The 24875-nt window shown below is 38.6% G+C and overlaps 1 protein-coding gene across 2 annotated transcripts in view; it reads left to right on the forward strand.

Moving 5' to 3' along the window:
- Positions 1-24875, forward strand: part of CBLN4 (cerebellin 4 precursor) — a 55235-nt gene that overhangs the window by 3968 nt on the left and 26392 nt on the right. Inside the window, exon 3 of one of the 2 annotated variants that reach the window (XM_084537770.1) lies at positions 821-956. In XM_084537770.1, coding sequence (XP_084393896.1) covers positions 821-956 — 136 coding nt within the window. Of the gene's footprint in view, positions 1-820; positions 1190-24875 lie in introns of those variants that run through there. The other variant, XM_084537771.1, reaches the window with a different exon arrangement.

The raw sequence follows: 24875 nt of genomic DNA on the forward strand, positions 1-24875 counted from the left end.
TTAACCAAGCATTTCTTAATTCACCCTTCCATGACTGTATTATAGTCATTTAAAAAGAAATAGAAGTGGAAAACTAATAGGAAAAATGAAAATGCCTGAATCTGTCCATTCTTTTGACCCCTGCCCAACTTTTCATTTACACAACTGTCTGTGTAGTGTGGCTTTCATAGAAGAGGCCCTGTGTACATCCAGAAGTGTTTTATGGACAAATGGATTCAGTATCAAAACACAGTGTGGTGGTTCCTAAAGCTGAAGGTCTGTCCTAGACTTTAAAATTAAGCTGCAATCAATAATGGAAAGGATGTATGTTTTGCTCTCAATGAAGTGTAAGCTCCCAGCCTACTGGGAAATCTCATTAGGTGCCTACATTGTATCTCTGGGTGCCTAAGTTTCTTGAAAATGTCTTCTTTGTTCATAAAATACTGCCTTTAAATACCTTCTGAAGTAAGCAATGTGAAACAAAACTGAGGTACTAGCTTACAGGTCTGTATCACCAGAGAGTTAGCATAGATAGGGCTGTTCTGCCAACAATTAATGTGGTCATGCAACTGATGACAACAATATCTCATTTACCTTTCACACTGTCTGAGCCCGGGCCGTTGTAGTCAGTGGGCAGCATCGCACTGACCCCATTTAGCCGCAGATCAAGCCCATGAAACAAGTCCACACCACATGAATGTAATTAGTTAAAAAGAAACAAACAATAACAACAGCGAACAGCAGGACCTTAAACAGACCTCTGGCACTGCAGTTAATATTCATTGAGACTTGTTGATGTTTTCCTGTTAATTAGAGCTTTTCAGTGTTTTTTCTCTTGTAGGTTAATTTGATGCTAAACGGAAAGCCAGTCATTTCTGCTTTTGCTGGGGACAAGGACGTCACACGTGAAGCTGCCACTAATGGAGTCCTGCTCTATCTAGACAAGGAGGATAAGGTTTACCTGAAATTGGAGAAAGGTAATCTGGTCGGTGGATGGCAGTATTCTACGTTTTCTGGCTTTCTGGTCTTTCCCCTGTAAAGTCAATTTTCCTGTGACATTCATCCAGGTGTGGACTCATCATTGCCCCTTTTACATGAAGATCATTTTATCATCATGGGATTGATGTTTCTTTATTGTTTTTTCATGGGTGAATATGGATTCTCTTTATGGATTTTGGCCCCATCTGAACTACTCAGAAGTTTCACAGAATTTCGTGTGTTTAAATACAATATATTTGGATTGAAACTAAAGCAGACGATAAATATCTATGCTTAATGTTACAGTCTAAAGCTGCCTGCAAGATTTATTCAGATTTCATTTACTGGACTTATTGGATTCATGAGAGAAGTGGATTTTCTTTAATTACAAAAAGACTGGCAACCAAGTCTATAATTTAGGAGAGTTTGAGTTCAGACTTCAATCAAGAGTTAGTGTGTTGCTGCCAAAGAACTGTATATTGATATATTGGTCATACATGTTTTTGTCACTGGGACTTAAATGACATGATTTATTCCATTGTCTTGAGAAAGGTAATTATTATTGATACGTAATTGACTTTAATTCTTCTCTGCGTGTAGTCTGTTGGATGGCTCACCCATATATCTATGCTCTGTCACAAGTCACAGTTATGTCTAGCTCACATAAAGCTAAGAGGTTATGATTGTATTTTAGTTGTGTATGTAAGGTATTCCTCTTTTCCACATGGTGTTTTCTAAAAAGAAGTGCAGATTATTATAACCATTAAGAAAAATACTCTTACCAGGGTTAAAGGTGATCATTCAGGCACAACTTTGCAAAGCAGCTTTGCCCTTCAGGAAATCTCACACATTAATCTCACAGTTTTAATTAATGTGATTGATAATAACTGCTTTATTAAAAATCTAAGGGATTCCTTCCTTAGACACAGCCACTTTATTAGCTGGAAATGAGACCCCCCTCTTTGTAATTATGTCTATTTTTCAAACCTTTTGTTGTGTTAAAGGTATTATCTAGTTTTGCCTTAACTCCACAAGTGTATATAATTTTAGATCATATGTTTAACAAATATTAACTCTAAATAGCCTGTACCTAACTTGGTGCAATATCTTTTTGGCTTTTTGTACAGGTCATATGAACTCATAAGCTTATTTATTATGTCATTGTTACATAATAAAGATTAATATATGTTAGCTGAATTTTTGACCTTTGGATTTTGGAAGTCACTTCATGCTATTTTTTTATTGGATATAATTATTATATGCAAAGTGTAAGCTTTTAGGATTCACAGAATCTGTCCTCAGAGGCAGGCAAACTGTCACAGTTTAGTCTGGCAGAATCCTACAGGTGATCAGAATGATCTAGAAGTAACCTATGCATTTTATTTGAAAGTATTTAGGTAGAAATCCTGGCTTCACAGAAGTTAGTGTTAAGAATCACATTGATTCCAAAGGATTTTGGATGAGACCTGTGCTTTAGGTTTTGCCATCAGCATTAAACTCCAGTGCAATGACATCAAATATCAATTGAAAATGATCTTCACACGAACTGCTAATGAAACCTCCCTTTTCCATGTCCAAAAGTACACAGTGAATTTGATGGACATTTGTGCCTTGCATATCATGAAGGATATGGTTCTAATTTAAAACATACTGTGTAGTTGAGAAAAATTCTGGATGCAAGGATATCCAGAAATCTAGGACCTTTTCTAAAATCCAAGCTTTGGCTTGAACTGTTGTTTTAGTTGTTTCCAATTCCTTCACTTGTTACCTAAGCGTAGAATATCATATTGCTCTAACTGTTGCAAATGGTATTTCACTGATATAAAGTCTAATTGTGGCTGATGGTTGATGCTCCTGATAAAATTTTAGAGAACCACTGGCATAGAATAATGCCCAAATTCCTTATTTTTCTGGATCCAAAGTACAGGGTGGTTTTTATTTTTACTTATTTATTTATTTATTTAAATTTCAGGAAGATAGGTGGGTATGTTCACTCTCCTACAGGATAAGTCAGATGAGGAGAAGGTCATTTAATAGACACAGTATAGTTTCTGCACATAACACTGAAGTTTGAGAGAACTGGAAAGACCTGCCAAGAAGGCAAATGATTTACTTATTTGAAAAACATTTAAAAATGTTTGTTATGATTAATCAAAGTATATCACCACTACACCAAACAAATGTGTATATATAAGTATATATATCTTAAAAAAAAATGGGATTGCAGCACATAATATGCATGATACTATGAAAAATATATTTGCCATAAGAGTTGATTCAGAGGGGAACATCAGTATTTTGTATAAAATCAGTAAAATCTGAAAGCTCACTTTACCCATTGGTATATATGTAATGTAAAGGAAATATTGTTCCTGCACAGATGGAAGAAAAATGATATTAAAGGTGTCAGTATATGTTTTGGAATGATCAAATGCATCTAACTTCTTTAGTTTGTAAACATCTGAACTCTAAAAGCTGCCTTTAGCATTCAGCAATAATACTCAACTATCTTAATACACTGTTGATTTCCCCTTGGCAAAACATTTCTGATTGCTTGAGTCATTAGCAGTTATTTACTTTAACAAGAGAGTCTAGGAAGTTATTCAATTAAAGAGATATATTTTGATGGAAATGCCCTAAATTTTTCTGCTCAGACTCTAAAACTGGAATTCCTAGCTAATTATTTTGGTAGTGAAGGGAACAAAAAGTGTCAGGGAAGTCACTGAGAAGCAGCTCGTGTCACCTGTGCACAGCGCTGGGACCTGAGGTGGCCTCTGGAGGTGGGCAAATGCACGCCAGTTGTCTCGGCTCACATTTAAACATTTCAACAAGGACAAACTCTGGCTTTTAGGTTATAGTTTGAGCTATCTTCCAGACCCTGAGCTCATTTTCACTGCGTTGTCCCACACTTCAGTTGCTTCTGTAGGAGTTTCTCCCAGAAGAGGTATTTAGCATAGCTCATCAAGCCTAGAAGGAGCTGGGTTTGGAAATCACCATTTTTCCTTTCTTTCCTCATTCCTTTTCCCTTTGTCTTCCCGTGTTAATGCTACAGCAGTCAGCTTTGTAGCTGATACAGAAGGCTGAGTGTGCAAGAAAACATTCTGGCCATGTGTGGTTATCAGTGTTATATTGTTATCAGTGGATTCTTTACAAATGAAATCAGTATTTTTACCTTTTTATCTGTATTTCAGTTATGCTTCATCCATATTTTATTATAAAACCAAGGAAATAAAAAGGAACACTTTGTCATGCTTAGGTGATGTTTTTTAGCAGAGTTAGGTATCTGGGAGAGCCGGGAATGCCCTGATTTCCTAAATTCATCCTGTATAGAAAACAGCTCTCGTCTTTGAGTCCTGTTTGCCAGGATGAGTTGAGGATGTGTGTGCCAAATGGCTGTGGAGCCAAAACTGATACTGTTTAAAAGAACCTGGGTAACAAAGGCACTGAGGTAGCTTTGAAAATTTCACAAGCACTTTTCTCTTTCTAAAGAAAGGAAAAGCTAACTTTGAAGTATGGAGAAAGAAAATGCAACATTTCTTTATTTTTAATTGTTTATTATTATTATTTAGGCAATAATTTGTATTTGTTTTGCATTATGCCATTTTCTAGTAGTATCAGAATATATTCTGAGTGTCAATTAAATCACCTTCCCCAGGCCATGGCATAAGTCTTGTGACTTCAGTGTCACTGCTGAGAAAAGGGGAACGGGTTCAGGAAACAACCAGGGCCACATTCAGAGTGCAAACACATCCAGTGCTCTTGCTTGCTCCTGTTCAATCTGTGGACTGCTCCTTTTTCTGACAGAAGACATTTTTTGAAAGGATGTTTTGGAGTGAATAGCATACTGCTATATTTCCTCTTACATATTATCTAGATCTCTATTTTGAAGAAGATGAATGCAGCAAACCTGGATGGTTTTAAGTGTCCTGAGAAACTCAATATTAGTTATTAACTCTGTTTTTTTAAAGTTATTTTTATTTTTATATTTTCCAAGTCCATAGAAGAACACAGCTGCGGAATGTATACTATTTTTACAAACAGAATTTAGGATAGAGAAGATAAATGCAAGAAGCAGTGTATCATAATCACAAGATGGAAGATGAACCATTAACATGAAATATGGGCTGAGGCAGAGAAGCAGATATATTACTGAGGGTTTCTGAGTATATAAGGGTTTCTGAGTTGGCTACATGGTTTACTTTAGCAATTCATTACACTTGCCCTTCATGTTGTAAGAGCTCTTTATAATATTAAAACTCTTTGTCTTCTAAGGACAACGTTAACCAAATGACTCAATGTAAACAAATTAAGATCCCCAGAGAATGAGTTTAGTGGTTGGCACGTGCCACGATACTCTATATATTTGTATCTTTGTTATCCAGATGGAAAAAGCTCCTTTGAGAAAATGCATTGTTAGACTCTTAGACACTGAGCTAAAGTTATGTATCTGTTGCTGGTTAGCAAAGGAATGGGGTGGAGGGAAAACCTTTCCTACCCTAGAACACTAAGGGGAATGCATACAAAGGATAGTGATAAAATCAGTCACCGTTATATAAGCAATGGATGAATAATGGAAAGGTGGCTTGAATAGTCTGGTTAGTGAAAGCTGTGATCTAAGGCGTTTGATGGAAACAATCACTATTTTAATCTTCATAGTCTGGGGAAGGGAAAAAAAGCCAGTTGCATCATTTTTAACAGGTTCTTCTCCTCCTTTTTCTTTTCATCTTGTTGTTCAGCTTAGCTGCAAAAAAAAAAAAAAAAAAAAAAAAAAAAAAAAGTTCATTTCTGAGAGGGAGATGGGATTATTTTATTTTATTTATTTATTTTTTTCTCCCCAGTGTCTAATGTGGGAAAAAAAATCCATAAGAGGGGAGGAAAATGACAAAGTTCACATTTATTCAACTTGACTTAACTCAAATACATTCTTGACCTATTGTCCAGTTTAGTGAATTGCCTGTGTTCTGCTTATATGCATAATATTTTTCCACAATGCATGATGCTGACCCATCCTGTTAGGGCTACCATATTGTAATCTGATGGCTTTTATCCTGCTGGAGGAAACTAGATGTAGAAGTGTAGTGCAGAGCACTGGAGATTGGCAAATAAAGCAGCTTTATCTCTGTACTTACACGTGTGCATGGATTTACTCCTGCAAAGCAGGGCTGTCATCCCTGGGGCATTTGTGGTGCAGAGGGCAAATACGTGTATGAACATTTACACACCTGAAAACAAGCTGAGTGTGGTGATTTCTGAATTCGCACTGACACAAGAAAAACTCAATTCTAATCTCATTGTGAGGACATTTAATGTCCTGATGCTGAAAGGAGGCAGATCTCCATGGGATCTGGGCAGAGTGACCAAAACTCTGTAGAGGGGACAAGACCTGATGGCAGAAGGAGGGCCAAGGTCTTGAGGCCCTCTATAGAAGTTTTTGAGCAGTTTTATATCAGTTGGGCATGCTATCCCTCCTTAAGTTTTACTCTATTTAAAGGTCAATTTATTATTATTATTAATTATCTAATCCCTTTCTTTGCAAATGAAGATCTACTTACAGTGAACATATTCTTAAACAAAGGCAGTCTTTAAAGTGAGCACTGTCTGAAAAATAAAGCTATGAAAGAGATCTCCTAAATACATAGCAAAGCTAAATTTCTCTTAGATTGGAGGCATGCAATTAAGTATCAACACAAATTGAAATAAAGATACATCTCCTACATGACCAAACGTACAGGAACAAAATTTGTTCTGGCATCTATCCCACAGACCTGCAAACCAGCTGAAAAGCTCGGTACAACAGAGTAACAACTCATGATAGTGGCTGCTCCCATTGGGCAGCAGCAAAACCACCTGGCTGAACTGATCTGACTCCTGCTAATAAGATGCATTTTGGCATGAGGAAGGCTGGTGCTGGAGTCAGAGTGTGCTCCTGCAGCAACAGGGCTCCATGAGGCTCTGTCAGAGCCTCTCAAGCACCTGAACAGACCTGACCAGCCCTTGAAATGCTCCAATCTACAGCAGAGTGAAAAAAGTTCCTTGAAACAATTTGCTATCAGGGAACACTGTTTGGATTCAATTACAGTTTGCAAAAAGCAGACCCATTAGAAGAGTTTTTATTTTTTATTTTTACAAACAAAAGGAAAGAATTGTTTTGGATCACAAAACTTCAATAACTTCAATATTAAATTTTAAGCTCACACTTTATTTTGAAAGTTAAAGAATTAAAACAATAAAACATTTAAACTTTTGAAATAAATATTTGAAAATAAAATATTTAGACTTGTTTAAAATAATTTATTCAACCAGAATTTCATTTGCATAAAGATTATACGGTTTTGGTGGATCATTCAGACTTTTTGAATTATTATATTTCCAAATCTCTTGTTATTTTTTATTTTGATTTATTTATTTATTTTTTAAACAGAAAGCACAGGTCTTCCCACAAGCTTTACTTCAATCCTATTCACAGATTTGCTAAAGCACGCAAAACAGCTTATTGAAAATTCTGCATAAAGTTTTCATAAACTGTAGTTTTTGATTTCAGACAAAATCCTTAATAGCATGAGGAACTGTGGTTTAATCTTTGGGAAGGATCAAAGTGCAAATTTCCTCAACTGAGAAAGCCCAGCTCACGTTAAGCACACCTGGCTTAGAGGTTTCACTAGAGCCTCACTGAAGTTCAGCAGAAGGCTTGTGAAGACCTTCAACACAGGAGGGTCAGGAGGGTCCAGTTGTCACACAAAATATGACTTTGTGCCCACAGCCGGACTCCACCTTCAGCCCCAGTTACTGCTTCAAGTTAGGGCCACCCAACTTAGGTACAGAAGGGTCAGGTCAAAGTTTCGGCTTTCCGCTGAGCTTGTGTCTTTTAGACCTCAATAAATCTTTAAAGCCAAAAGGTTATTTGGTGGTAGGTAACAAGGGAAAATCTTCAGAGAAGCAATGCCCATCCAGATCAGCCGAGCCTTCACCTCAGCATGACATGAAATAATGCTTGGTGCTTTGCTTGCTTGGTGCTCTTCGTGGCTGTCAGATCTTGTGCTTTACTGGAGGTTTCTGCTGAAGGTGAGAAAGCCATCTGCCCTCTTATGAGTAGCTTTCAATAGACACATCCTCATCCCATAGAAACCTATTTTTTACATAGTAAATAAATCAGTAACCATTTAAGTACTGTAGGGCTGTGCAACTTCAGGAGCAAGACAGAGTCGCTTAGTCTTTTTCTCTCTATTGTAAAACCGAGTTTAAGGTGTTCAAAAGGCATTGTTAGATATATTTTTTTTTCTGTTTTCTTCTGGAAAGGCCAGCTAAGGAATTTGGTTTTCATGATGCCCCTTAGGGTCCCCACAAAGTAATAAGTCAGCATCATTTTCTAGCTGCAGTTGATAACATTTATTGCTAATTCTTTAAACCCTTCTTTAAAAGAAAACAACTCTGCAACCTGCATTGCACCCACAGGAATAATCTTTCTTTTCCTCAGTTTGGTAATTCAATTGTGACTTGTAAACTTGTGCAGTTGTAGCAAAAAAAGTATACAGTCAACTCCAATCTATCTTGAGGAAAGTAAAAAGTGCTTACCACTACTGGTGTAGTAAATCCTGGCTGCTTTATTAAATAAATGTAGAATTTCACTCAGAAGCCTTAAGGAAGAAGAGTTTTAGAATATCTGAACAATTTAGCACATTTTAAAGCTGAATAAAGACTGATTCAATTTCCAAGTGAGATTTAAACTGATGGCATACCAAATCCAACTTAAATTAACTTGAAAAGTGTGGGCATTATTTATGTCTTTTGAGTTGTGAAAGGCAAACCAGTCTACCGGATAAATTCTTGAGTATCGTAATCTTTTGGGTACTGGAAAAATAAAGACTCTAAAAAAAGATCCCACAACAGTTTATAATTTTAAGTCAGCCCTTAAATAGTCTTTTTTTTACATAATCTTTACACATGTGAGCAGGCCAAGACCCAGTGGACAGTTAAGCACAAGCATAAGGCTAACTGCTCAAGTCACTTCACTGACTTTAATATACCTGTTTCTGTGCCTAAAGTTATGTCACTTCTTAATTCTTTGTTTCATCAACAGAAAAGACTTTACAGGGATAGAAAATACTTTAACAAACATTTTGACATGTTTCTCAGAGATGAAATGTCCTCCCCTCTTCCAGGAGCTTCTGAGAAGCTGATTTGTGAACAGTGCAGGTGGACTTAGGCACCAGACCCCACCTTCAGAGAATAATGCAGCCAAGATGACTCACTTTAGTATTCATGCAATATCCGCTCTATTCTAGCAAAGGAAGGATTATGACAAGATAGGAAATATTAAAAACACTCCCCTTATAAGCCAGGTGGGACTATGGGAGCAGATATTGCTTTAGCTATGGTGGTGCTGCCCCCAGCTCTCACCCTACCCAGGCTCTGAGCTGGGAAGAGGACCGATGCCAGCACAGGACCCACAGCAGTGCCCTGCCCTTCTGCAAAGACCAGGCATGGGAAGTTGCTGGCTCTCACAAGGATGTTCTCATGGTGTAATATGTTGGCACAAGTCACCTGTTGTTCCTGGTGTCAGGGAGGAGAAAGAGGTCCCTCCTTCTCGAGCTGTCCCCAGAGGGAAGTTTCTTTCCCTTGAGGACCAAAGGAGTTGATCTTGAGGTCACTGCCCTCCCATCGGCGTTGGTGAGCCCTCTCCTGTTTGGGAGGACTCCTTCTTGCCCAGCTGGTGGGGAGATGATCCCTGCAGATTTTTTTTGTTGTGTCTTGAAGCCATTTAATTTCTCTCCCACTTGCCAAGAGGAACACAATGAGGGTTTCTTGCCAGAGCACTTGGTCTCTTAACTGTACCATGCCTGGAGACTTGGCTCCTAAATCATTTTGGGTGCTCTTGGAAAGACCTTCTGCCAGGTGAACTAAAAACTGGGTGTGATCCTGGGGCATATTCCTGCAGCAATAGGGTATTCCCCTTGGCCCGGGGAAGCAGAGCTGCTGGCCAAAGAGCTGCGACCCTGCTTTCCTCTGTGCAGCCTGTGACGGGAGAGTTTGCTCTGGCAAAGCCCAGAGAAAGGGACCTCTACAAATTTATAGAAGGCAATGTATCTTGTTCAAACAAAGAAAGGGGGAAAATAAAGACAGAAAAAAAAAAATCTCCTATGAGCAGAATTTACTATCATTACTTCTTTCACATTATTGGAAAAAGCTGGTGAAGTCTTACAAAAGAGTCTTCCTAGTCTTTGAATGAGTCATGGTAATAATGTGAACCTTATGCTGCTTTCTCCATCTGTGGAACCTCTCTTATCTCAATACAGTCTAACAGTGCAGAGGTGTCTGTATTGTAGCTGTAGAGAAAGAGAAACTGAGTCATAGACAATTTGCTTGGTTGGTTCCCAGACACAGAGGGAGCTGTTATCAGACAAGGACACAGAGCTCAGGCTCCCAGTATCTGTTCTCCAGCTCTAATCAATCCCTTTGCACCTAGCAATTATGACTACTTGAAGCAATGATCTTCATTGTGATCTCTCATATAGACTTCTGCAAAGATGATCTCCAAGCATTTCATGTATTTTTATTCCTGCAAATAATCAAGGCTGTTGCCCGTGTAAAAGTACTGGCACAGAGTGGGTTACAAAATATATTGTCCTTTAATGTATTAAAGATACTTTCTCAAAATTCATACTGGCATTGGGAATAGACAAACTCCCTTTGGCATTCCGTCTGATGTTGTCTATACGGATTGAAGCGAGTGGTTGGCATTTATCTTTGAAATGGTTAGGAACTGGATTATTTATGTATTTATGCATCATGGTTTTGAGATGCTTATTCTTTACCAACAGATAAGGAGTCCCAGTTTAGACTTATGAATGTAAGTCTGGGTGAAGCTGTAAAACTGGAGAATATTACTACACTGCTAGGAACTGTTTTGTAAGTGAGATTAATTTCTGTGGCAATGAGTTGCCAGGTCACTGGCCTTGAACATATCTCTGTGGTTAAAATGCAGTTGAAACAGTACTTTAGAGACAATTATGAATGGCCTTCAGTATTGCTCGTATGACTGCATTTAATTAGCTTGTAAAATGAGATTTCTGTGGGAAGAGGCTGGCTGTCCTTATTAGTTAAATATGTAAAAACTAGTTTTGTCATTAAGGTGAGCTAGCTAAATCTAAAACTGTGTCCAGTAACCACTGAATGTAGCTGAAAGAGGGGGAAGGAAGGAGCACTGCCTCGTGAATGTCCTTGGACTCTTCTTTAAGAAGCTGCTTTTGGGAGACTGAGGACCTGAAATGAAACAGTTTTAAATCATTTTAATTTATGGCCAGACTCCAAGTTCAATTCTCCACAGCTGTAAAAGTTGTAGCAAAATGATGCTTGCCCTTTAAACACTGAGTGCTCAAAGTGCTCAAAGGCAATGCAAAAACTACTACACCAACAATATAATTTTTTCTTGTTTGAAGCTGATGAATTTTGGAACTGGTCACAGAGAAAGTGAGAACCAGACAGCACAGGGACATTTCTTTGCTCCCAGCTTTCTTCCCACCTACTATTTTACACAAAATATTGCAGAATTCAACAGCTCAGTACAGCAAAGTTTTCCTTAGCTCTGTGCTCATTACTATGGTTCTGTAGGCTACAGAAATGCCTGTAAGCCACATAAAAACATTAATGCACTAAGTGAGTGTCAGATCTCAAAGAGCTTAAAACCTGGTGCAATGTTCTGCTTTAGTCCAAATCAGCACACAGGTAGGGGACCAGTGGTACAAAGGCCACCAGTGTGAGCAGGGCTGGGGAAGGGACAGTTCAAGCTGTGCCAAAGCCAGAAGGATATGCGCATACTCACCTTGGCTGCTTAATTTGCAAGCCTGGGGAGATTTAGGGCTATAAAAGGAGCACAATTGACTGCTGAGTCCAGGATTGGAAATCAAGCAAGCTAAAGTGTAAGAATGAGGTCACAGGAGCCTCCACAAGTTTTTTTTTTTTGTTTTGTTTTTTTTGTTTTGTTTTCATAGAATCATAGAATCATAGAATATCCTGAGTTGGAAGGGACCCTTAAGGATCATCAAGTCCAACTCTTGACACCGCACAGGTCTACCCAAAAGTTCAGACCATGTGCCTAAGTTCACAGTCCAATCTCTTCTTAAATTCAGACAGGCTCAGTGCAGTGACCACTTCCCTGGGGAGCCTGTTCCAGTGTGCAACCACCCTCTCTGTGAAGAACCCCCTCCTGACGTCCAGCCTAAATTTCCCCTGCCTCAGCTTAACCCCGTTCCCGCGGGTCCTGTCACTAGTGTTAATGGAGAAAAGGTCTCCCGCCTCTTGACAACCCCTTACGAGGAAGTTGTAGACTGCGATGAGGTCTCCCCTCAGCCTCCTCTTCTCCAGGCTGAACAGGCCCAGTGACCTCAGCCGTTCCTCGTACGTCTTCCCCTCCAGGCCTTTCACCATCCTCGTAGCCCTCCTCTGGACACTTTCCAACAGTTTCATGTCCTTTTTACACTGTGGTGCCCAGAACTGCACACAGTACTCGAGGTGAGGCCGCACCAGCGCAGAGTAGAGCGGGACAATCACCTCCCTTGACCTACTAGCGATGCCGTGCTTGATGCACCCCAGGATACGATTGGCCCTCCTGGCTGCCAGGGCACACTGCTGGCTCATATTCAACTTGCTCTCTACCACGACCCCCAGATCCCTCTCTTCTAGGCTGCTCTCCAGCGTCTCATTGCCCAGTCTGTACATGCAGCCAGGGTTTCCCCGTCCCAGGTGCAGGACCCGGCACTTGCTCTTATTGAACTTCATGCGGTTGGTGATCGCCCAGCTCTCCAACCTATCCAGATCCCTCTGCAAGGCCTTTACGCCCTCATTTGAGTCCACAACTCCTCCAAGTTTGGTGTCATCAGCAAACTTGCTCAAAATACCCTCTATTCCTACATCCAGATCATTTATAAAAATATTGAAAAGTACCGGCCCTAAAATGGAGCCTTGAGGGACCCCACTGGTGACCGCCCGCCAGCCTGACGCAGCTCCATTTACCATAACCCTTTGGGCCCTGCCCGTTAGCCAATTGCTCACCCATCGTATGATGTTTTTATTTAGCTGTATGTATTTTGTTTTTTTCTATTCTATAATGTGATCTCAAGCCTTCAAAAATAGGAAAACCTATGCTTTATTGCAGTGGTCTGGCCAGAACTGACCTACTCAACAGATGATACATGTGTCCAACAGATCCTTAGAATGCAATCTTCTGTCCTGTTATGGAAAATTCCTTCCAGAAAGTGGAAAGAATTACAGTGATGTGTGAAGAGAGTTCTAAACTGCAGTCTTGAATTTTAGATTTCTAGGGAAGGGGGAACTGAATTCAATGCTCAGAATCCTAATTGACCCTTGTGGTTTTAGTAAAAGTCATATCAAAACCGAAAATGGAATTACTTCTACAGAAATGGTGGGAAAGTAATCATACATATTTCATATGGGGACTTCAGCTTGATTCATTCTTATTCCAGTTTCTGCATATTTACAACTTGGCAGAGCTCTCAGTGTAGACTGGATGATTTGCCTTGAAGTATGTGAGATTTGTCAGTAATTTGAGACACTGATGTGGATGCCCATTTACTCTGTCTTATGTGTCCCATATTTTTGTTGTGAAACAGCATGCCACAGCTTCCAAATGAATGTTCTGTTTAGGGATAAAATAAGCTTGCAACTATGTAAATGAATTTCAGAGGAGTGGCGGGGAGGTTTATGTTGTCCCATTCTTAAGGCACTTTTCTCCTGAGCAAATACATTCAACATTTTTAGTGTACTCTAATTTGTATACTTTATATCCTTGGTTGATTCTCTTCTCAAACTGCTTCTATGCAGAAAAAGCCATAAGCAAACAGCAGCACTGGGAGAGCTTGGTGTATTTTGCCTCGACATGTTGTGCAGAGCATTGTGGCATGGTCCCCGGGTGTGCAGATGTGCAGGTTGGGCAAGCCGTAATCAAGGGAGCAGCAGTGAAGAGCAGAGAGCTGACAACCCATGCAGTTAGCATGGCCAGTAAAGCACAGATGTTGGGACTGAACCAGGTATTTGGTTCCTTTCCAGACCAAGAGTTTGTTCATGACACTCATTCAACAGATTTAAATGCAAAGCATTTACAAATGCAGAGGCAGATTCGCAAGTGTCTAACTTGCTGATTTGTGAATTGGGCCAGCTCGGCTTATTTCCACTTTCCATTTGACATGGCTAAAATCTTCTTACTTGCTTACACGAGTCTTTGGCTAAAGCCTTCCATTTACTGGGTCTGCAATTTCTCAGAAAGAGAGTGAAGTACTTTCTTTCAAACTGGGATTTGAAACCTATATAGACTTTATTCCTAACCTGAAACTGAACTATGTTTCCTTTCTCCAGACCTAGATGTGATGGCATTTCAGCATCACGGATAAGCTATTTTCTTTATGAGAAAGACTGCAGAGCCTATAAAACAGAAGTCAAATTAACAGGCTTGAAAACAAGGATGCAGAGAAGTTGATCTGGTATTTCTGTGTATTGGGGATTGACATTTGCTTTCATTATGGTACTAACAACTGAAGTTGTTTGCCTCATCCTTTCTGGATACTTCAGGCATTCAGTATGTGGTCAGAGCTTAGAAAAGCTGCATTTCAAGGAACTCAGTTGCATGTCAAGGAAATTAGTCCTAATTGTTAACCAAGATATATCGAGCCACTGATGCACTCAGCATCCCTGTTACATCCTGCTGATTGCTTTCACAAAGTTCTGCTCTCTGCTGTCTGCTGAGGTATTCTGAATGCATGGTGTAGGCACAGATAGCACTGTCTCAAATAAATAGCAGGTTACTGATAAATCTTCAGCCTATTTACTAAGACTGCCCTCCAGCAGATTGCTACACTGAGGCAAGTTGTTGGACAAAGAGTAGAAGAAGGCAAAGAGCTGTACAGAACAGGAAAGGGGTTACAGAAAATCTACCCCAGAGAAGAATACAGCCTGCTTCTGATTTCTGTCAGGTCACAACTCAGTGTCTTCAATGCCCTAAGTAAAAACACAGGTAAATGCATCTGTGTCTGTTCGAGTTCACCCAACAAAGCCATAATAACTACCACGTGTCTGACTAAATAATTGAGGCTTATATAGTTTAAAAATGGCTTTATTGTCGTATGGGAATAGATATTTTCATGTTTGTGAGGGACAGCAAGGGCTACAAGTACTGTGAACAAGAGACCTCATGTAACAACAAAATTTAGTACTGCTGTAATACTATTAGGAAAAAGTCTTGCTGCAAACTGAAATTGTAATGCTGGATCATAACCCATGTGTAGTCTGGTTCTGAATGTGAAGATTACAGGTCAAAATTGAAGGCTAAAAGTACAAAAATAACATTTCAGGGTAAGCAGCTAAAAGCTTTTATAAATAAGAAGAATTGAAGGTTGCAGGTAGTTTCTTTAAAAAACAGCCCTGGTAAAGGACAGTGTTTGAAAAATACAAGTAGATTCCAGTAAGAATCTGGAAAGGTGAGTCCTTCTTAAGTCATTTGTTCTGTTAAATGCTGATGTTCTCCACCAGTCCCTTCCTGTCCTTACCAACACCTATGGATTTAGCTGTGCAAAGTCTTTAGGATTCAGCCCTGAGAGGATCTGCAGCTTTTCTTGATTCTGGTAAAAACAAACCCTGCCTCATTGTCTTTTATGAAGCAGAGCAGCAGCAGCAACATCTGGCAAAACAGACACCGGCTTGTGTTATGTGGCAGCTTTCCTTGTGGTGCTGTTTCACCCTTCTGTAAGGTGCAGAGAGCAGTTTGCTAACATGTCAAGTCGCTGGTGAAAGCTGAGATCTTTTTTGCCTTGCAGTGTTGCAAACTGGGCCATAACTTAGTCCATCCATGCAGCTGCCTAAGACCGTTTAATTGCTTTATAACTGAGAAACAAATTGTGGTGATTTAACTGTGTTATAAAAGAGGCTTTGATATCATTTCTTTGCAAAGTGCAAAACCCTGGCTTTTTTTTTTTTTTTTTTTTTTTTCTTCTTGAGAATTTACTGTCTTTTAAAATTTCATGTTAATAGCTCTTCTGACAAATGTGAAAGAACTGTATTTATGACATTATCATCCTAGTTTTTACATACCTCAGTCTTGGGATATGTCAGCACTTTTATTCAAGTGTTAGCTTTTGTTGTATTTTTTCCTTATTCTAGTTTTAATGAAAATTTTAAGAATGTAATGAAAATATAATCCTAATGTTTAATTATGGCATTTGCTTGTAGGGTTTATGCATAACAAAAATGTCAAGGCCCATATATTCTACTGGAAAACCTTACTTTTAAGCAATGAGATTAATTATTCTTGAACATCTCGGGAGTTTATTGCTTCAGATATAAGCATTCAATGCAGCTTTTTTACTATGATTTCTCAAAGACAAACAATGTAAAATAAAGATAATTAAAGTATCTTGGACACACTTTTTTTTTTTTTTTTTTTTCTTTGTAATGAAGTGTGTTGCCTTAAAAAAAGAACCTCCTTAAACAAATTTACTAGAAACCACTTTGCACACAAAATTTCATGCCAGGCTAGATCATAATTTACTTTATTCTGTGCCTTTAAATATACCATTGTTCATTTACATTGCTGATCTAGATGCCAGTTTAATTATCTAATGTCAGCTTCTGTGAGACTGATAAAACTATTAAAACAGAAAGTCAGTGCTAGGGTGGAATAGCACTACTAAAATTGAAAAATAGCCCTTTAGTTCTGTCAGCAATACTGACACTGCTAAATTTCCTTCTAATATAAAAGGTGTTCGGTGTAAGTGCTACTGAATGGAAGCCCATGACCATATTATGAAGACACATGAAGCTAAATCTGAGGGCTGCGCCTTCAAGAATTGCACTAAGCTATTTTACTGTGGTTAGGATTTTGACACTAATGTGATTGACTGCTGTATGCATCTTCTGGAGGAGGAAAAAAAATCCACTAAAACGTTACACTTAAATAAAAGCCCCCAGCAAATTACTTGCTGCAGTGACATGTTTGCATGAGAAAGAAGCAAGGACATAAGAAGCTTTTTCAAAGCAGTGGTATACGTTTCCTGATTAAATGTGCAGTTCTTACCTTCTCATTGTGCATTTTAGTCATAATGTCTAGTTATAACAAATTCAACCTGATTTTTATCAATTTGATTTAAAAGTATATATCTTTTCCAACAGCCAGATTTAGTTTCTTCTGGAGCAGCTTTTATTTTGTTTAATCAATGATATTGATTTCCCTTTAAATATAAGGATTGCACAGTTCAACACTGGATGTAACAGTATTTTAAAGATGAAGTGACTGCCTGGTTTGCTAAGGTCTCTTCTCAATAAATCTCCCTTGGTTTAACAATTTTGGTTAGAATGAATCTTCATGAATTAGTGTCTTTTGATCCTTGATAGTGAAAGCTTTATAATATGGAAAAACAAAGCTCATAGCTTTTCTGTATATGTTTTAGATTATTTTTTTCTAATTAATTTTAACTAATTAAAAACTATGATATGGAATTCCTGGGCCTCCTTGAGTTTGCTTCTCTTATTCTTTTAAAATATTCTCTTTTTTCTTCCTCCTGTCGTTTATGGAATTATGAAAAATTACTAGCCTATGGTAAGCTCCTCCTTGTCTCACTTTTCTAAAACTTTCTTGTAAAAATGTTGGAGAAAAATCACCACAAACAAACAAAAAATCCAAACTGGATCCCCAACTTATCCTCTTATTATGTTAGGTGTTTTTATTCAGTGCATGTAAAGGTCTACTTAATATTTAGGAATATATATATATATATATAAAGGTAATAAATAGGAATGTATTCTCAGCCATCCCTAGTCCCCATTTTTCCTTCTTTTTTTTTTTTTTTTTTTTTTTTTTGGCCTTCCACCATTTTTTCCTGCAATAAAATAAGAAAAAAAGAGAATTCTTTATATTTTCCCCATTTCATTTTGTTACAAGTTTCTCCAAAAGAATTTAAGACATGTTAGATAGTGGTAGTTGTAGTGAGGGGCCTCTGTGCTCCAAATAACTCTAATTTTCCTACACAAGAAATTGAAAGGACCTAAGCTTTTAATTCAAGTTATTAGACTGGAATGCATATGAAAGAAGAATGCCTATTTCATTCTGGATTGAAACTTCTGAGAAACCTTTAATGGAAAATTTCTGAATGGATTTTGAACACCAAAAAGAACTACAGGAAAAAGAAAGAGGAGCATTTGACCATCTGCAGCATGACATGTTGAAGTCTGATCTTTTTATCCTTGTAAAGAAAGGCTGAAGCCTTTTCAGGAGAGGTATTTTCAGTTTCTGCCGTTCATGGTTTCTGTGTGCTGCTTTAAGCTGAGCTCAGAAATCTGGAGGGCTAGAGATGTTCATTCTTAAAAACATTAATATTTATTAGATGTAATTAATGCTTTTACACACTACTTACACCTAATAGAAAAGATCTGTGAGCTTGCTACAAGGTGTGAAATGCATTTATTTATAGTATTCAGAAATACATTAAGTACTTTCACAGCCACTCTACATAATCACCACGAGAAAAAGGAAGTTATAAGAAAACAAAGAAACCCAAAGCTTTTGAATGAAGCTCACTCCTGTATGGAGGGGTGAATTAAATGGGGATTCAGCGAATCAAAATCCTTGCACTGATGCTGTGCAAAGGGGTAAAATTCATCATAGTGGAAATAGGAGGGAAACTATAGCAAGACTTGAATTTGGAGATATGAAATTACACCACTAAATTTTATGAACTTTTAAATTCCAAATAATACATCTAACATAAAAACAACAACAAAAATGAAATAAAGGAACCAAAATATTGGTTTCTGACAGAGAAAAAAATTAATGAATTATCATGGCAATGTGAATTGCTGAATATTTTTGCTGAAGGTAAGACAGGAAAAGTACTGGTCAGAAGATTATCATCCTTTCCCATATAAGTATCTGGGTTTGCTCCATGCTGTCCTGTACAGAGCTGAGTTGATTACACTCATCTGAGAATCACTAGAGCAAGCTGTCAGTAAGACATGAAGTGGGAGTTAGAAACATTTGCTCTCCATATGCTCTGATTTGAGAATATCTTCAAGAGGATGACTGTGAGCAAGGGCTGTGTGTTTGGTGACTTTGGGTCTTCCTAACAGAACAGCAGTTATCATAGAAAACACACTGTGCTGATAGCAGACTTACAGATTGAATGGCATATACATATTAGCACAATTAAGCATGCTTCCTTTAACATCGATGGTTTGTATGAAATCAGTGGACCTACTCTGATTTATTCTACCTGGAGATCAGGATGATATGCTTTTGTACAGTCTCAGGAAAGAGAGCAAGATCCTGTGGTTTAAGTTTAAGTACTTTAATGTAGTTTAAGTAATCCTTTAGTTTCTCTAGCTCCCAATTCATGCTTGTGGCTTCCTGTCTTTCCACTTTGTCCTGGGACTCTCAAAATTGTCTTTCTTACATCATCAAACCCTGTTAGTATTGCCTCTATAGCATAACACATTTGATATCCTATAATTCAATAACAGTCAACCGGTCTACTTTTGACATCTGAATTATATTAAGAAAGGAAAATCATTATAAAGTGAATATGGTGAGTTTCCAGGACTCTGGATGATGCCCTCCTGAAGGCTGCTCATGTGCCACTGAAGCCAAGGAGAAAGAAAGGGCATCACAAATGCCTTGAAGATTTTTTGACAGTCATAGTGTTTGAATATGAGCAAATTCTTATTTACTTTGTTCAGTGCCACTATTAGTGAAAATCAAAGTGTCCGTAGCTGCATTTTATACTGTAAATTATTAGGTAATTAACCTTAATGCACCCTGCTCAGACTCGACAGCTTTCAAACATAGCCAAGAGCATATTTCAAATGCAACAATACATATGACTGCATCACTGCTTAATTATAAATAAAACAACCCTCTAATGCAATGTGAGGGATTTGGATGGTGCTAATGGAGAGTGCAGGAGGAAGAGGGAAAAAGAGAGATAGAGAGAATGAAATCATCTTTCAGCAGAGCAGAAAGACAAAGATTCATATCACAAGGATGCAAATAAAAGAGCATCCAACCAAAGGATGCACACTGATTTATTTTATTATGTTCATTATCTTCCACAAGGGATTCTGTTTATTCTCTTTCACATGCAAAAGTGTTTTATATTTAATAAAACATGGATGATAAATAATTAAACCAGACTGTCTATAAATAAAATTGAGATTTTAAAAATCTGTATCAGTGCTATCCATTTCTGGTTTTATGTCAGAAGTGGGCCCTAGCAATGCCAGGGACCGCAAGACCAAAACTGGTACCTTCACAAGGATTTTCACAGGGAAGCAGCTAATGTGATTAGGTTTAATAGAGGATCCTGCCTCCTAACAGAGAGTAGGAATGTGCATAAAGTAACAGGACCTGCTTAGATTTTCCAGTGTAAGAGTGCTGATGTACTCCTGGAGGTCGAAATATTTCCTTCTAAGTGTACCTACTGTGTTTGACAGGAGCAAGACAGCATTAATCCTAGCTACTGGAATTATATTATGTGTATTAAATAAATTATTATTCTCTGTATTTGAGATGTAGGGGAGAGAGAGTTTGTATCACCGCTGGCTATGTAACTTGATTTCAGTTTGAGGCACTGAAGTTGCAGTACATGAAAGTTTTACCCTCCACATCAAAAAGCTCAGACAGGGCAGCGCAAAGCAGCTTCACTTGCAGTGAATTTTCCCCCTCCTGGACAAGATGGGGTTTGTCCCCTAGATCATTCCTTTGCACTTCACATCTGTGATAGCTGGAACCCTATAAAGAGCAGTGATACAGAATAACCCAGGAGGGATGCACAACATCTGTAAGACAAAAGTGTTACAGGTGGGGTTAGATGAGCTCTACGTTAGGTAGAAAACCACCATCAGAGGCAGAGCACAGGAGGGCAGACTCCCCTTCTCTTGCTGCAGCAATGTATCTTATCCCAGATGTGCTCCACCTTGTCTGTGAAAAAGCTCATCCAGATTTGTCAAAAATTAATGTGTTACCTTTTGGCTTCAGCCTTGCATCTGGAGCTGTTAGGTGGAAGTAACTAAATTATGACTTACTATCCAAATAGTATTAATATGAGAAATGGGGTATTTTCCCAGTGAATGGAATTGCTGTGACATTGTGTTTGTATGAAAAAAAAAAAAAAAAGAGAGGGAAAAAGAAAAAAAAAGACACTCATTTAGTAACACGTTGCTGGCCCCATGGCTGTTTCAAAGGACCAAATATAGGCCATTCTTGTGTAGTCTGAAAGGGGAGGAAGGAGGAACAGGTCTGATGACACAGATGAGATCTGTTGTTAAATTACAGCATTAAAAAGAATATTTCAAGATTTCTGCATGCACACAAAGAACTGAAAGGGCTATTTGTCCCTCCATGGGTATGAATAACGCCTATTGACATTAAAGTCATAGGTTTAATTTATGCTCTGCACAGCTCAAGGGGTGAGGCTGGTTTATGTGCTGAGTAACAGTGGTGAAGCTTGCTGGAGGAAGCAGAATAATCTGAGAGGAGCTGCTAAATCTGGCAGAGCCTTCAGCTCCTGCGTGCTGTTAGCAATGCTGTACTGTGTCAGCTCTCCACAGCCGAGCAAGGACTGCAGACTTCTTAAAACAAGGGACTTGTAGCTGCAGGTCCCCCACTGTGAAAGCAAGTATAAATGCAAGTGTCAACACAAGAGTACAGGGCTATGAGGAAATGGCAGGAAACAAGCTTTTACACAGCAGATTATTCATCTCCTGTGCTGTAGCTTTCTATCCTGTGCGCTGCCATATAATATGACTGCAAATATTGCACTGTTCACACTTTAAAATACACTAAATAACATTTATAAAACAGTCAGAACTGAGAAACAGGATTATGGATAAAATTCAAGACTGTTGGCTCTGGATCTGCTGTACACGTGGATGCTGCTGCAGAGGTTGATGCTCTGCATGGCATGAAGAGGAACGCAGACCGGTGCCCAAATACCAAGCAGCAGGGTGGGTAAAGGCTCCCAATTTCAGTGGGAATTTTCTCTGGAGTCCCAGGGATGTTTTGCCTCCATACAAGCACTATTGTAAGGGGATAGGCAGGATGGAGGACTTTTGCCAGTTCCAACAACCAACCACAACTACTGCTACCTTGCAGGACTTCTCTTATAACTCAAGAAGTGATTATTCTCCTCTGTTATTTCAGTTGTCACTAAACAGCCAAAGCCAGCAAGCACCTTGTGAGTCACGGCTTCAAAAATGGCTCGTTACAAAACGGCTATTCCTCTAAGAGCTGAGCAGCACAGGTTAGGTCCAGACGCTGTCTGGGCCTTTACATCAAAAGGCAAAGAAGAGGGAAAAAGGCTTTTCCCTTGTGATCTTGATCCAGTCAGCTGTATTTTTGCTCTGTGTGAAAGAAAGTACCAGACATGCTGTCTTTCCCCTATCCTAGATCTCACTTGGAGGCTCAGCATCTTCCTCAGCATCAAACACAGCATTGTCCCACCTGTGAGGGGAACAATGTTGCCCACCTGTTTATCCCACAACTCCACACAGTTATAACAGTTATACTTCTGGAAATGTTGTGCCAAGACCAACAGCTAATATTTCATTAGGACTCATTAGGACTTAAACAGGGAGAGATTTAAAATTGCCAGGCTACACACACAGCTCCAGCAGCCGTGTCACCTTACATCAATGGGATATCTGAGGCCAATTTCCCTAACCAGAGGTCATTGACTTTTAGCACATAGAAAGGGAACATATTTTTATCCACTTTTTTTTTTTTTTTTCCAAATTAGGTGTGTCTAAAAATGTCCACAGTCATGAAAGACAGCTCAGCAGAAATGTACAATATATTATATAAACACACTAGAACACAAATCAATTTGAGAGGTTGAATCCTCTGTGCAAAACAAGGAGCTCAGTAACCCTCAAAGATGAGTCACAGAGAAAGAAGCTGCAGAACTGCAAAAATACAAAATATAAATTTATCTGAGAATAATCACTATTGTTTGATTACAATTATAATTTAATTATAAACCCAACTTTACAACAATTTTTTAAAGCAGGCAGTTAGCATTAAAGTATTTTATATGCCATTATCTGCTATTGAACTTCCTCATTATACAACAATTGTTACACAGATTTTCCCGTTGTTTAAGCATATTTTTTGCCACTTGCAGATTTCAGTTGTAATCTGATAATATAAACTATTTGATCCAAGATCAATGGCACTATTTTACATATCACATTGCGAGAAATGGTTGTTGAGTATTTGATATAATATATATTGATGGAGAAGCTCTTATTTTTTCCTTTTGCATGCAGATGGACTGACAAATAACAAACTTTTGGATATCTGATAGTCTTCCGCACCCCCATAATCTTTCATCTTAAAAAAACGAATCTATTTAATAAATCAGAAGTTTACCCCATGTGAGGGCCCCTACTCTTCAGCAGAACTTCTAAATAGAAGAGGAACTTCTAAGAGCAGAGCGAAATCCTAGATTAAAGAATAAATGATCTCAATTTCATGCGCTAATCCAACTGGTTCAAACCACTGAAGCTTCACTGACTTCAGCAGAACCAGGGCAATTTCTGTTGTTTGAGAATCTGTCACCTAACTTCTAGAAAGAGAATAAATTTCTGCCTCTTGCAGTGCACAAAACTGGCTTATCTCACAGGTGTGACAACTGGGTCTCCAAAATCATCAGCAGCTATTCCTTTGGGAGAAACATTGCCTTGTGGTGCAGATGCTGTTCTGGTAGGTAACATCGTGCAATCAATATGTAGAAAAGGACCTCACATTTCATTTGAGCTTGCAGGAGCCTGTAGGAATTATATTGTGTAGGGACTTTCTTATGATTACATATTGACTCTTTTACAATATGATAGAGAGAGGAAACTATTTCATTTGATCTCACTGAGAGAAAGGGGAGGAGGTAGAACGCAGATTTTTCTCATCAGGTGTTCCCAAGGAGGCTCTGATTTTTTATTGTGTATATGGTAATAGCTTCGGACAATTTTAGCAAATGGCATGAGTTGCACCTTATGGGGAAAAGGATAAAGACATTCTTTCACAAAGAAAATCAGAACATATCAAGCTATAAGTGTTTGGGGATAGTTGCGAGCACATTTTAAATTTGGGTGACTTTTTGTTGAAACTGCCACATTGTGGTCTGCAGTTCTGAAAGCTACAGAAAGAAAATCCTGTGTGAAACAGGGCCCTGGCCGTAATAATCAGTTCAGCCCCTGAGCAACAGTGGTTTAACAGTGCTATTGAGAGGTTCCTGAGGCTCTGCAGAAATTTCTCATGCTTTTCCACACATTCAGATGTGTTGGGAGAGGTGTTTGGTGAGGCTCCCAGACATTTCTTCAGCTCCATGGGAAGACCCAGTCAACACGTGGCTATGAGTGTTGCCAAATCTATTATATTTGCAAGCACAGAAAGGCAGGGAGAAGGGGAAGGGCTGGGTTTCCATGTGGCATATGCTCTTCAGTTTTCCTGCTCTAAACTGTCATGCAGAATGATTTAACAGTATTGGAAAGACTAAAAGAAATTGATTTAGCCATTAAAGAATAAGAAGAGCTCTCAGTGTTGTATCAGCTGTAGCTGGAAGGAGAGTTCAGGCTGGCACTAGAAAATTTATTAAATTGTTAGAGTCCACAGAGAAGATGAACTTACAAAAACTCAGTGGTTGATCTATTTTAGTATTTTTGGAGAGCAGCAAAGTGCTCCTCTCCTGAAGTACCAGCAAAGATTTCAGGGAGATTTTTATACAACCATAGCTCTGCTTTAGCAAGAAGGGTAATACTGACAATAATAATATATACAGTTCTATTATTTTTTTTTTAATCTGAGCTATGAAAGGCATGAATATCCTGTCCCCAAACTGAGATACATCATTTGGCTTCCTAGGGTGGAGCTG

The sequence above is a fragment of the Aythya ferina genome, assembly GCF_964211825.1.
Source record: "Aythya ferina genome assembly, chromosome: 16".
Lineage (NCBI taxonomy): Eukaryota > Metazoa > Chordata > Aves > Anseriformes > Anatidae > Aythya > Aythya ferina.